General features: G+C 39.4%; 1 protein-coding gene across 2 annotated transcripts in view; it reads left to right on the top strand.

Moving 5' to 3' along the window:
- The window catches only part of SLC29A3 (solute carrier family 29 member 3), a 61,929-nt gene that overhangs the window by 39,696 nt on the left and 7,760 nt on the right, over positions 1 to 14,473 (top strand). For both annotated transcript variants that reach the window (XM_039320510.1, XM_039320511.1), the window contains one exon: positions 6,941 to 7,023. In XM_039320510.1, coding sequence (XP_039176444.1) covers positions 6,941 to 7,023 — 83 coding nt within the window. The remainder of the gene's footprint in view (positions 1 to 6,940; positions 7,024 to 14,473) is intronic.

The following is a 14,473-nucleotide window of genomic DNA, read 5'->3' as shown; positions in this document are numbered from 1 at the left end:
TGCTTAACTTGAAGTTAATCTCTCCCTCCATTATAATATACTTATATTTATATTATAATTATAATGCATAATACTTAGAAAGAGGAGGAGGAGGAAGAGAAGAAGAAGAAGAAGAGGAAGAGGAGGAAGAGGAAGAAGAAGAAAGATGATTTTGTTATTTTTTTATCCCACCTTTATTACTTTAAGACAGTGGTTCTCAACCTTTCTAATGCCGCGACCCCATAATACAGTTCCCCATGTTGTGGTGACCCCCAACCACTTATACATCACCGGGTGCCAGGGGTGTGGCCAAAGAAAAGGGAAAAAAATGGCGGACAGCCTTGTTTGGCGACCCCCGTGAAATGGTCGTTCGACCTCAAATGGGGTCCTGACCCACAGGTTGAGAACCACTGCTTTAAGAAGAAATTCAGGGCAGCAAACATACATGATATTCTTTCTTCCTCCTATGTTCCTCAATCAATAACCTGTGAGATTGCAATTGGTTATTTTAATTTGGCTCTGAAGTTGGCTGCCACTAAGATTGAAGTATGGGAATGTCTTAAATGTATTTCTGAAGATGGAGTTACATAGACAAACATTTCCAATGAAGAACTTGGCAATCTTTAAGAAATCAGGCATTCCTTCAGTTTTCCTGAACACAGATTTGGAGTTCTGTAAACCAGTGTGTCACAGGTTCCGACTAATGAAGCACTTCAAAGAACTTTCAGGCATGTTTCCTAAAGTTTTATTTGCAGAGCTACAATTTTGCCGGTCTATCAAGCTTTTCTTGCTAAACCCCTCCCTTCTCATGCAGTCACAGGTCACATTATCCAATTAGTGTGAAGGTCAAAAGTTTACTTCCTCTTTCTTTCCCTGGGCTTCCCCCCCCCCCCACTCTAAGCTAAGTATTAACCCAATAAATACCAGACAGTTTTGCATATTGTCAAAGCAAGAATATACAGTATTTGCAGCATTGACACAGTGGTTCTCACCCTTTGGTCTGCGGTCCCCTGGGGGGTCATGATGTTGTCATAGGTCAGTGTTTCTCAACCTTGACAATTTTAAGGCATGTGGACTTCAACTCCCAGAATTCCACAGCCAGCATTGCTGGCTGTGGAATTCTGGGAGTTGAAGTCCACATGCCTTAAAATTGTCAAGGTTGAGAAACACTGTCATAGGGGGTCTGCGAAGGCTTGAAGAAATATTATGATTTAAATCTTGAGTTAAGTCTTGGCCATGGTCCGTAGCCATAAAAAGTATTTACAGGGAGTCTGCAGTGTAGAAAATATTAAGAACCAATGCTCTACACTTTGGGGATTACATTTCTATAGTATCAGAGCCACTCTACAGGATACCCAATGCAAAATTGATTTGAGGCTTCAAGGATCCAAAACTGTCTTTTGAATTACTGTATTATTGAGACAATCTGACAACTGTTATAGATTTTTCATTGCTAGCAAGATCTAGTTAGTTTTGCTTCCCCATATCTTAATATTTCTTATATCAAATGATGTTTCTTAATGGTTTTCATTAATAGGAAATGTACAGTAGATAATCCATCCAATTATGCCTGTAACTAATTCCTTTTAAAAAAAATGCAGTCCTGCCTGCTGTTATCCTTATAATCTCTTTTGAGGACTAACAGACACTGGGTGACCAGATCAAAGCCAGGTCAACCTAATGGTTATCTCAGCAGCTGATGGTTTTCCTAGCAGTGGAAATCTCCATCTTTTCAGGTTGGTTTGGAGCTGGCTGGGCAGCACCAGAGAGGGGAAGAGTTCGTGGGCCTTGCACAAAATCATTAGAAGTAGGATTCTGAACTTGGCTCTCTGCAGATAAGCTCACAACAGTGAGGTATTCCTTGCTCCAACCTGCTTGCCATTGCTAATTTCATGCCCTGTGATCCAGGTAACGCTCCAGTGCTTGCTTCGTCACCCAGGGCTTCAGCTCCTTTTTTTAGCTCAGTGTGAGCCCAGGGATGCTTTTGCTGCTGAATTTAAGCTGACTAGAAAGCTACTTTGCCAAAGTATCTGGGCAGGACAAGGCTGGCTTTTCATGGAAGCCAACAGTACTTCCTTTGCTGTTTGGGGAACATAGGCACACTTAAGTGTCCAGTATGATTACCTGTACAGAAATATTGTTCTGTTTGGACGAAGAAGCAATTCAGTACTAACAGGCCATTCCATCACCATATGCTTATAACAGCGGTTCTCAACCTGTGGGTCGGGACCCCATTTGGGGTCGAACGACCATTTCACGGGGGTCGCCAAACAACGCAGTCCGCCATTTTTTCCCCTTTTCCTTAGCTGTGCTACTCCCTTTTATTCTATTGGCTTTTGAAAGCCAATAGAATAGACTCTCTTGAATAGAGTCTAATTCTATTGGCTTTCAAAAGCCAATAGGAATTGTCCAGGCTGTCTCTGCCCTGCTGAGCCCACCAAAAGTCCCATTCTGCAAATGGTGCTGCAAGTTGTCTGCAGCGAAGGCGAGCTGTCTGGAAGTTTCCACCCCTCCCTGCTGAGCAACTACTAAAATTGTAAGTAAAAGAGGGCCAGGGGTGGGAGGTGGGAGGCCGGCGGGCACAGGGAGAGTTGCTGGCGCACATGGGGCCCGGCGGGTGCCTTACCTCCCTTGGGCTGGGCCAGCTGGTGGTCCAGCCGGTGGTTGGCCTGCGCCGTCTCTGCCGCTTGCCAGCTATGCCTCAGCCAGTGCAGGGGGCAGCACCACGCATGCGCGGCGCTCCCGGGCATGGAAAGTCCTCGACTTATGACCGGTTGATAGTCCTCGACTTACGACCGGTTGGGGGTCACGGCATTAAAAAGGTTGAGAACCACTGCCTTACAATAACTTGGATTTTCATTAGAATGATGGTTACTGACTGTGTGGAGATGGATGTAAGAGCTTTTTCCTCAGGAGGAGCTTATTGGGGCAGTTTCTTTGCAATTTTCCCAAGCAAATTTCTCACACATCAGGATTTTCGCATGTTCTTGTTCTTCTCAGCCAATGAAGGGGAGCCTGGGAGAATTAAGCAACAGGGGTTTGGACAGGCTCTCTTGATTTTTAGGCCTCCCAGATTACATCCTGTAAATAAGTCAGGGTACGTAAAAAGTATTTCCTGAACTTTCTGAATCATAATGTGCCCATGTTAGTGATCTGTGATAGTGTTTCTCAACCTTAGTGGCTTTAAGACAGAGATCTTCAAACTTGGCAACTTTAAGACTTGTGGACTTCAGTTCCCAGAATTCCTCAGCCCTGGCTGGCTGAGGAATTCTGGGAGTTGAAGTTCACAAGTCTTAAAGTTGCCAAGTTTGAAGACCCCTGCTTTAAGAAGTATGGACTTCAACTCCCAGCCTTTCCCAGGCAAGTATGCTGGGAGTTGAAGTCCATGCACCTTAAAGTTGCCAAGGTTGAGAAACACTGATCTGTAAGATACCAAAACTTTGAAGAAATGGAGTTTCCTTCAAACCTTGAAAAGATTCCTAGCTTTAAAAAAGAAGGAAAGGTTTTATAAACATGTTCAGCATGTTTCAGAATGCTGCCACAGATTATGATAGTGTAAGCAGACTAGTTTTTGTGAATTTCAGCCCTATCTTAGTAGTGCTAGAATTGGATGACTTCTAAATAGTGACTTATAGCCATATTCAGTAATTTGTATGAGAGAAGAACGTAACTTTCCCCCCGATAACTTTATTAAAGATCATATTGAACCAAAGGTGTTTTTTTTTTCAAAAGGCAACTGGACTTTTGTTGTTTTTGCTTGAAGATGTTTTGCTTCTGAACTGAAGAAGCTTCTTGAATGAGAAGTGAAAGATCTTCAAGCAAAAAACAAATAAAGCCCAGTTGCCTTTTGAAAAAAAGAAAAAATCACCTTTGGGACAACCTTAACTTGGATGACTGAGAATCTCCATAGAGGTCATACTGGAACAGAGAAAACTTTCAAAGTCTTTCTTTAAATCTGTTTCACAAAACCTTGGCATTTAAAATCTTTCCAGAAACAACTCTAAAGACACCCCTTTACTGAATATTGCAAAAAAAATAAAGATCTTACAAAGCTGGAAAAAAATCATTTTCATTCTCTTTAAACAGACGGAAGTGAAACTCACCCAGTGACTGATAGGCTTGTGGGTCTCGAAGATTTTTCTATCTTAAAGAGGCAATTAAAAAAAATAAAAGCTCCAAAGGGATTAAAAAGATGAGATTTGGTCAAAACTGAGCCCATGAAAGGCTACATTTATGGCTCATAGCACAATTGAACTTATGATTCCCAGCTGATCCCAAGGGGCTGCAAAAACTTCAGTTTCTGCCATCTATTCAAAAAACCAGCTGATTGGAGTATATATGGTCATTCTCTATATCTCTCTTTGTTCCAGAGAAAGTTTGGCAGTATGAATCTCACATCCAGTTGCTTTTTGGCTATAATGCCCCTATGATCCACAGAGTAGAGAAAAGTATGGGCATTCGTTTGTGTTGTCTCACTGGAAGATGGGAGTTATATATTTTTTCTGGATAAGACCAGTACTAGGCTTTGATCAATAATATCTGGAGCCCCAAGTAAGGAAGACCAGATAAAAATTAAAGTATAATTTAATATAATATTAAGTAAATGCATTTAATCCCCTTGTATTCATAAAGTGTATACACATACATATAAGATTAGAAATGATGGTTTGACAGCAATTGTCCTTGATTTCTGAAACAGTATTCAAAGTTTGGAGAAGTCTATCTATTGCTTTTTCTTTTACTCTTTTCTTTCGCAAAAAACCCCACCAGTGTTATTGAGATTTGCAGCCATTGGAGATGGAAAGTTTACTCTTTTCCCTTCCGATTCTCCACCATTATCATAAAGAGTGGAGCTCAGTTTGAAGGGGATATCATTCATTCATTCATTCATTCATTCATTCATCTATTCATATATACATGCATAACATTTCTAGGTCACCCAATCTCAATCACTCCAGGTAGCGTTACCTTCTGGTAATGACGACAGAAGGGGACTTTTTCAAGGATATCATGGCTTTAGTGAGAAGTTTATATTCCCTGTCCAACACAATATAATCTTCATGATAATCGTGGACACATCTGTAATGAAATTAACAAAAACAAAAGACATTACTGTGTGTTTCCTCAATAAATAAGAGAAAGTTTGCCTCTGGGAGTCTTAAAGCATTGAATTGAACAAAGATGATCAGGGGATTGGAGGCTAAAACATAAGGAACGGTTGCTGGAATTGGTTATGTCTAGTTTAATGAAGAGAAGGACTAGGGGTGACATGATAGCAGTGTTCCAATATCTCAGAGGCTACCACATAGAAGAGGGAGTCAAGCTATTCTCCAAAGCACCTGAAGGCAGGACAAGAAGCAACGGATGGAAACTAACCAAAGAGAGAAGCAACCTAGAACTAAGGAGAAACTTCCTGACTGTTAAAACAATTAACCAGTGGAACGATCTGCCTCCAGAAGTGGTGAATGCTTCAACACTGGAACTTTTTAAGAAGAGACTTGGACAGCCATTTGTCTGAAATGGTATAGGGTTTCCTGCCTGAGCAGAGGTTGGACTAGATGACCTCCAAGTCCCTTCCAACTTTATTATTATTGTTGTTGTTAAATCTGTGTTCAAGAAAACTGAAGGAATGCCTGATTTCTTAAAGATTGCCAAATTCTTCATTGGAAATGTTTGTTTGTGTAACTCCATCTTCAGAAATACATTTAAGACATTCCCATAGTTCAATCTTAGCAGCAGCCAGCCCTTCAGAACCAAAAGAAAATAACCAATTGCAGTCTCACAGGTTATTGTTTGAGGAACATAGGAGGAAGAAAGAGTATCAGGTCCCTTCCAATTTTATTATTGTTGTTGTTGTTGTTACTATGCACATTAACTACTGTCTGTGATTTGATGTTTGATTCAGTAGGAGAATATAGTTCTGAATGGGGCTTTGGAATTTCCTAAGGGAAATGTAAGTTTATCCCAAACCAATCCCAATGTATAAAGCTTCGCTGGTCATTAGCAGTTTTCGCCCCATCTGTAGATAGCCATTGTAGTTTCAATGCCAGGATTCATATAGTGTGCATTACTGGTCATGAGAGAGAAGTTTTCTTTTTTCATTTGTGTTGTAGACAGTCACGTGATTGATATTCTACCCAACAGCATATTAATAGTTACTTTGAAGTATCAGGCATGCTTTTCAGCTGGAGGCTGGTGGTTTGATCATTGTGCAAGCTCTGCAGATTCGTGAGGTTTCAAAATGCCATGAAAATGTGATCTTGGTTTGTGACAGAGAGATATGGGGAAAAGTCATAACAGAGTTGGAAGGCACCTTGCAGGTCTTCTAGTCCAGCCCCCTACTCTAGCAGAAGCCCTTATACCAGTAATGGTGAACCTATGGCACGTGTGCCAGAGGGGACACTAAGAGCCCTCTCTTTGGGCACGCATGCCGTCACCCCAGCCCTGCCTCCCTCTGTGGCCCCCTCGCCAGCAGCCCCCTGGAGAAGAGTTGCCCCCGGGTGTGGCCCACGCAGAGCAGCGCAGCCACAGACATGGCAGTGGGGACAAGACTCCACCCTTGCGCCCTGTTGCACGCAGATGATGCTGCAGGGCGTGGGCGGACGGTGTGGCCGCCATGGCGCTGCTGGGCCACCTGGGCAATCTTCGGCAGGCCAAGGAGGCGGTAAGTGGCCCTGCGGGTGGGACGGGGGCAGAGCGGGAGTGGGGGCAGGGCAGAGGCGGTTTGGGGCACTCAGTCTCTAAAGGTTTCGCTATCACTGCCCTATACCATTCTGTACAAATGGTACAAGATCAATGAATGATCCAGAGGGACTTGAACCACAATCCCCAGTTCCAGAGGATGTTTCCTTATCCATTAGGCCACTGGGCCACTTATGTCCTTGTTCCTTTTGCAGCACAGTTTCTAAAACTCTGTTTTGATGCTTGTTACTTTTTTTTTCTCTCTCTCTCTCTTTCCTAGAATTTCTTTGAAAGCTACATTTCTGTGGCTTCCACTGTGCCTTCTGTCCTGAGCTTGATTGGGAACTTCCTGCTAGTCAACAAGTAAGTGTGATTGCATTAGTGGCCCTACTTTTCCCTCCTCCCACTCTGCCCTGCCTCCTCCGGCCTTGACTATGCCATGTGTCTCCCCAGGATGCAGCATTAACACAGCAGTGATTTAAACGTCAAGCTAAAAACTCTTGATGAGAAAATGGGCTTAATCAGAAAATCCTGTGCTGCACAGCAAAACTTCTCAAAGTCATAGTGTGTTATTTACTTTTGTCCTAAATTAAGGCAGACAATATCCAAAATCATCTAGATGATCACTTTTACTAGGTTAATGGAGGCTGCTTCAAACAGATGTTCTCCAGGGGAAATACAATTCATCATGCTGTGCAATATCAGTAGGAAGGGTTGCTAAATATATGGAAAAGATGAGAATCAGCAAGAACTTAACTAAGAAGGCAGTGGCCTCAAATTGAGCAGCTATAGGTTGGGCAAAGAGGAAGGAGACAAAAGAAGGGACTGAGATCAAGATCTTCTGGTGGACTTAGCTGTCTGCAGTGACATGGAACTCAAGGAAGTCTTGACTACTACTTTAACGGCTATTTGAAGACACCATAGGTTGCTAGCTGAGCAGTTTGTCTCTCTGATATGTAAAATAAAAGTAGGTCACAGTTTTCGAAGGAGAAGATGGGATGGAGTGATCAGTACTTCTCTAGTATCATTGCTCCTACATGATCCTTGTGTTTTATAATTTGAAGGAAGGAATGTATGGCGCTCAGAAAAAAAGATATAAAAAAGTACAAAAATCATAGGCTTCAAAGGACTGATAATTCTATACCAAGTACCAGAACCCTGTTTTGCATTTCCTTTCTTGCTCTTTTTAAGACACTAACACTTGCTCTTAACACCACTAACCTACATTTTGGCATGCTCAAAAAACGTAATCCAAACATCATCTTTTTTTTTTTATTGAAAATTTTTATTTTTTTTAAAACATACAATCATTTATAAAAATACAATAAAATTTTAAAATAGAGAACCCCCCCTTACCCTCCCTCCCACCCCCACCCCCCCTCCCTTCACTTCCCAGAGCAGAATACAGGGTTAAAAAAAAAAAGAAAATTATAATAATTAAGAAAAAAGAAAAAAAAGAGAGAAAGAAAAAAAAATCACAATTAACCTTTAACTCCATAACCTATAAAACAATTCTCTATAATATTTGATATTCATTCATAAAATAAATAAAACTTTTTAATTCCATACTTTTTCTGAATATAATCTATCCACCTTCCCCATACAGTAATATATCTTTCTTGTGTATGATCCTTTAAATAAGCAGAAATTTTTGCCATTTCTGCAAAACTAGATACTTTAAATATCCATTCTTCTAAAGTAGGCAAAGAATCTTTCTTCCAATATAAACCTACTAGTAACCTTGCTGCAGTTAATAAATTCAACATCAAAGTAGTTTCTTTTTCATTTAAGTCAACAAAAATACCAAGTAAAAATAGTTGAGGAGTAAACTTTATCTTTTTTCTAAAAATCTTTTGAATGTTCCACCAAATCATAATCCAAAAAGCCTTTACTTTTTTACAATTCCACCAAATATGAAAGTATGTCGCATCATTATTGCCACATCTCCAACATTTGGGCTGTATGTTGGAATACATACAAGATAATTTTTTAGGATCTAAATGCCATCTATAAAACATTTTATAAAAATTTTCTCTCAAATTTTGAGCTTGTGTAAATTTAACATTTCTTATCCAAATTATCTCCCATAAATCCAATGAGATCGGCTCCTGTATATTCTGAGCCCATTTAATCATACAATCTTTAACCAATTCTGTTTCCGAATCTAACTCTAATAAAACATTATATATTCTTTTTATATGAGCCGGACCTTGGTTTTTAATCTGAATAACCAATTGTCTATCTTCTAGTGTTATTCCCTCTTTCTTGTCTACAGTCCATCTATCCATTATTTGTAAATATTGAAACCATGACTGTAGAATATTTTGCTGCCTTAATACATCTAGGGATTTCAAATGCCAATTCGAACCAGAACAAATTAACAATTCTTTGTATGAAATTTTATCAAAATTTGTCCCCTTAGAGGTTCCCTCAATTGCATGTCTGGGAATCCCCCAGATAGGTATTTTATAATTTAATCTATAATAATACTTCTTCCAAACACGAAGTAAGGCATTCCTCAAAATATGTGATTTAAAAGTCCGATCAACTTTCTTATTAAAAATTAAATATGCATGCCAACCGTATATTAAATCCCAACCTTCCAAAAAAAGAATATCCATATTTGTTAAATTAAGCCAATCACTTAACCAAGTTAGGGCGGCTGCATCATAATATAATTTCAAATTAGGTGCCTTAAGTCCCCCTCTTTCTCGAGCATCCTGTAATATCTTAAATTTAACCCTTGGTTTCTTCCCGGCCCATATAAAATTATTGATACCCTTTTGCCATTCCTCCAAATTTGCCTCTTTTTTAAGAATAGGTATCATCTGAAACAAAAAAAGAAACTTTGGTAGAACATTCATTTTTACAGCTGAAATTCTCCCCAACAATGACAATTGCAATTTTTTCCAATCTATTAAATCCTTTTGGACTTTTGCCCATAGTGGTTCATAATTGTTCTTGTACAATTTTCCATTTGAAGCAGTTAGATATACTCCCAAGTATTTAACCTTTTTTACCATCTGAAAACCTGTGGCTTTAATCAAACTTTCCCTTTCTTTAACTGACATATTCTTAGATAATATCTTAGTCTTATAATTATTAACTTTAAAACCAGAAACATTCCCATACTGTGTTATAAGTTCTAATAAACCATCAATCGCCTGATTCGGCTGTTCCAAAATTAAAACCAAATCATCCGCAAATGCCCGCAATTTATACTCATTCTTCCTTATCTTTACACCCTTAATTAACTTCGATTCCCGAATCTGAATCAATAAAATTTCCAATGTTAAAACAAATAACAATGGGGATAATGGACATCCTTGTCTTGTCCCTTTTTGAATATTAAAATTCTCAGTCAAACCCCCATTTACAACAATTTGTGCAGATTGCTGCTGATATATAGCTTTAAGTGCATGTAAAAAATTATCCCCAAAATTCATTTTCTCTACCAAAGAAAATAAAAATTTCAAAAGATGATGTTTAAAAAACGTAATCCAAACATCATCTTTTGAAATGTCCTTAGGTATGTTCTAAAGGAACATTAGTCATTTAGGTGAGAAAATCTTGAATTTGGTAGATGATCCCATTAGTTCTCTACTTAATGTGTCCAGTCTATTTCAATTTAAAGCCAGTCATTTTCTTGCAGCCTTGCCTATCCCCAGATCTAAAACTCTTTAGTTGTAGGTAATTATAATTCAGAACATCTGCAGGGCACTGGGTTCAGGAAAGTTGTGCTTAAAATATTCATTTTTGTAATGCGTTTCTTGGTATTCTTACTTTGCTCGCATGCAGACTTTGTGTATGTTCAGTAAATTGAGACATTAAAGCAGGCGTCTCTAACCTTTCCAGCTGTGCGGATCGGCCGGGGGAGGGAGAGGGGATGGTTCTGTGCACGGCACACACGCAACTCCATTTACACAAGCAGTGGGTGCACGCACCAGCTGTTTGCCCATGTGGAGCTGCTTGCACAACCCAGTTCCAAGCAGGCTGTGGCCATAGACCGAGGGTTGGGGACCCCTGCATGAAAGGACACCTCTTTCTTTTTTAAACTATCATCAGTCATCGCTGAGGGAACTGGACAAACTACCATAGAGCTCCACTCCTTCTGGGTGGAAATATTTGCAAGAGAATCCTGGGGAGGCAACTCCTTGATTCTCTACGACAGTGCTTCTCAACCTTGGTGGCTTTCAGAGATGTGGACTTCAACTTCCAGAATCCCCCAGCCAGTCGAGGAATTCTGGGAGTTGAAGTCCAGACTTCTTTAAGCTGTCAAGGTGAAGAAACATTGCCATACAGTATGGATATGAGGGCATCTCAGTTTCTTTTCCTTCTGATGTTCCGGGAAGGATACTTAATACTGTCCTTATTTTTCCACATCTTTATAGAAAAATTAGCTGACTGTCACAAGAAATGGTATACTTGCTGAAGCCCAGGAACTGATACTGGAGAAAGCCCTCATTTGCTTAAGTGGCATTCTCTGTCAAAAATGCCCCCATTATCTGTCTTATTGTGACTATCCTTATCTGTAGAATTCCTTAAACGGAGAATTAAATTATCTGCAATTCCATGAAGTAAAGCTGACCCAGAGACCTGAACATCTTATATATTCTCTAGCCTGGGAATCCATTTCACAAAACCCATTATGCTTAATGCATTGCATTTTAAAAGTAGCATTCATTTATCTTTGCCACATTGTTGATTCTACTGAGTGGCGCATCCATAATCAATAAGTGTTTTATTATGCTAAGTTTTCAGCATCATAAATACACATGAGTCTGGCTTGCATTTATGGAAACTCCCAGGAAAATTGGTTCCCTGTAGCTTGATTGCCTCCAGAGATTAACTTATGACTATTCCATGCTCCATCCTTCTTAAGAAGCTCGGTGATAATTAACATGTAGTGATAGGTCTGAACTAGATCTCATGCCTAACTTTTTTGCAGGGTTAAGGTGAAGGGACCTGGCTTGTCCACTAGCATGTCTTTTTGCCCAGAAGCAATTCATTTTGTTTACTTGATGTATTTCAGGGGTCTTCAAACTTGGTCCTTTTATGACTGGCTGAGGAATTCTGGGAGTTGAAGTCCACAAGTCATAAAAGGGCCAAGTTTGAAGACCCCTGATGTATTTATTTAAAACTATCTGTTCAAAAAGATTGGGTTTGTCAAAAGACCTAGAGCCAGGCAGGCAACATTTCTAATTTTGGTAGTCTTATGGCATGAAGCATATCTCATTTTAAGTAACTTCAAGAAAGGTGTTTATCATAATAAGATGTTTAAGCCAGGGCCTTATCCAGTGGTGGGATTCAAATATGTGAACAATCAGTTCTCTGTGTCGATGCTGCTTCCAGAAGTCTGTTCTGGGCCTGGGCACCAAAAAATAGCTACCGGTTCTGCCGAAGTGGTGGGAACCGCCTGAATCCCACCACTGGCCTTATCCCTGAAGGCTAAGTCAATCTTTTCTCTGCAAGATCTTGGTCACTTTCTACTTTTTGTCTTTCCCAGCCCTCTTCCTTGAATGATGTAGTACTTATAATTTTACTATGTAAATAAATAAGAAAAGTTGTACAAAGTTAACTTTCTTATTTAAATAAATAAATCTGAAAAAGTTCTTTTAAAAAAGTTACTACAACTTTCCCATTTAAATAAATAAGAACAAATTTAAAAAGTAACTTTCCTGTTTAAATAGTTAATTATCTGATGATCATGAAATACTTGGGTTATCTGGTTTTCTCCAGGGCTCTTCTGCTTTTTTTGGTTATGGGTTCTTTTATAATTGCTTATAACATGCATTATGTTACATGTATTCCCCTGTCATAAAATCATAGGGCTGGAAGGGACCTTGAAGAGCTTCTAGTCCAACCCCCCCCCACCCAAGGCAGATGTCCTTACACCACCCCAATCTTTTCTTAAAAAATCTCCAGTGATGGAGCAGCCACAACTTCTGAAGGCAAGCAGCTCCACTGTTATGAAATTTCTCCTTCGTTTAGGTTGGTTCTCTTCTTGATTATTTTATTATTATAGAATAGAGCTGGAAAGGACCTTGGAGGTCTTCTAGTCCAGCCCCCCACTCAAGCAGGAGAACCTACACCATCTCAGATAGGTGATTGTCTAGTCTCTTCTTAAAGATCTCCAGTGATGGGGCGCCCACGATTTCTGGGGGTAAGCTGTTCCACTGGTTGATTGTCCTCACTGTCAGGAAGTTTTTCCTTAAATCCAGGCTGCTTCTCTCCTTGACCAGCTTTCAACCATTGTTTCTCGTCCTTCCCTCTGGTGCTCTGGTGAACAACCTGACCGCTTATGCCTTGTGGCAGCCCCTCAGATACTGAAATACTGCCATCATGTCTCCCCTATCTCTTCTTTTTTTTTAGACTAGCTAGCCAAACCCAAGTCCCGCAGCCGTTCTTCATATATTTTAGCCTCCAGGCCTTTGATCATCTTAGTAGTTCTTCTCTGAATTTTTTTCAAAACTCTCAACATCTTTTTTGTGATATGGTGACTAGAATTGGCTGCAGTATTCCAGGTGTGGTCTTACTAGGGCTTTGTAAAGCGGTACTAGTACTTTGCGTGATCTTGTCCTGCCTTCAGCTGCTTTGGAGAATAGGTTGACCCCTTCTTCTTTGTGGCAGCCCCTGAGATATTGGAAGACCGCTATCATATCACCCGTCCTTTTCATTAGACTAGACATACCCAATTCATGCAAATGTTCTTCACATGTTATACCCCTTTCAGTTAGAATTTTGCCAAAACTTTTTGAGGTGCATGTAACAGACTAAGCTCCCTGTAGATCTGGCATTCTCTCTGGTTACCTTTACCTTTATAGAGGGGGACAATCATGGCATTATTACATTCATCAGGCACAGATGCAACCTTCACATATGTTAAAAGCATCACACATCCAGTCTGTAATCAAACCATTCCATCTTTTAAGCATTTCTCTAGTGACACCATCTACACTTGCAACCTAATCATTTTTCAACATTCTCAAACATTGATGGCTTTCTTTTCACCATTTTTTTCCTGAACACCAACATGAATAATATCTATTTCAGTTCCATTCTTCAGTTCATCACTATTATTGTCACATAATACACCTTCCAATAATCCTTCACTTCAATTTCATCCCGAATACTTCCATCATTTTCCCTTTTTATTGCATTAATTCTCCTAGAGGCCTCTTCATCCATCTCCTGAACAAATTGTTATTTTCTTCAACATACCTTGGCGTTTTCTATCCTTTAACAATTTTGTTTTAATTTTTTAAAAAATAATTTTAAATTACACTCTGTGCATTTATCTCTTTCTCTTTCTATGCATTTAACTGTATCTTTCACTGTTCCTCAACAAGTGAAAGATATATATTTTTATATGAATTTTATTCAGTCACCATCATTCCACCAAACTCTTTTTTAATATTTTCCATTAGCTTAACTCCATACATTTCTGTGTTACTTTATAAAATAACTATTTTTGCTTTGATCCAAATATTTTGCACATCCTTTTTTCTTACATCTACTGTACTGTCTAATTACACTCTTGAAAATTTAATCTTCTAAACCAATGGTTCTCAAAGTATGGTCTGGAGATCCCTGTGGTTTATTAAGTCAAATAAATTAATATTTTAAAATTTATCAGTTTTAATTTCTAGCCCAGTACAGGTAGTCTTCGACTTACAATTCCAATTGAGCCCAAAATTTATGTTGCTAAGCAGGGCAGTTATGTGAGTTTTGCCCCATTTTATGACTTTTTTGCCACAAGTGTTAAGCAAATCATACGGTTGTTAAACAAATCTAGCTTCCCCCATTGACTTTG

Source organism: Crotalus tigris, unplaced genomic scaffold (assembly GCF_016545835.1).
Source record: "Crotalus tigris isolate CLP2741 ecotype Arizona unplaced genomic scaffold, ASM1654583v1 scf7180000023654.2194447, whole genome shotgun sequence".
NCBI lineage: Eukaryota > Metazoa > Chordata > Lepidosauria > Squamata > Viperidae > Crotalus > Crotalus tigris.
The sequence above is the reverse complement of the archived record's forward strand: the minus strand, read 5'-3'. Positions and strand labels throughout refer to the sequence as shown.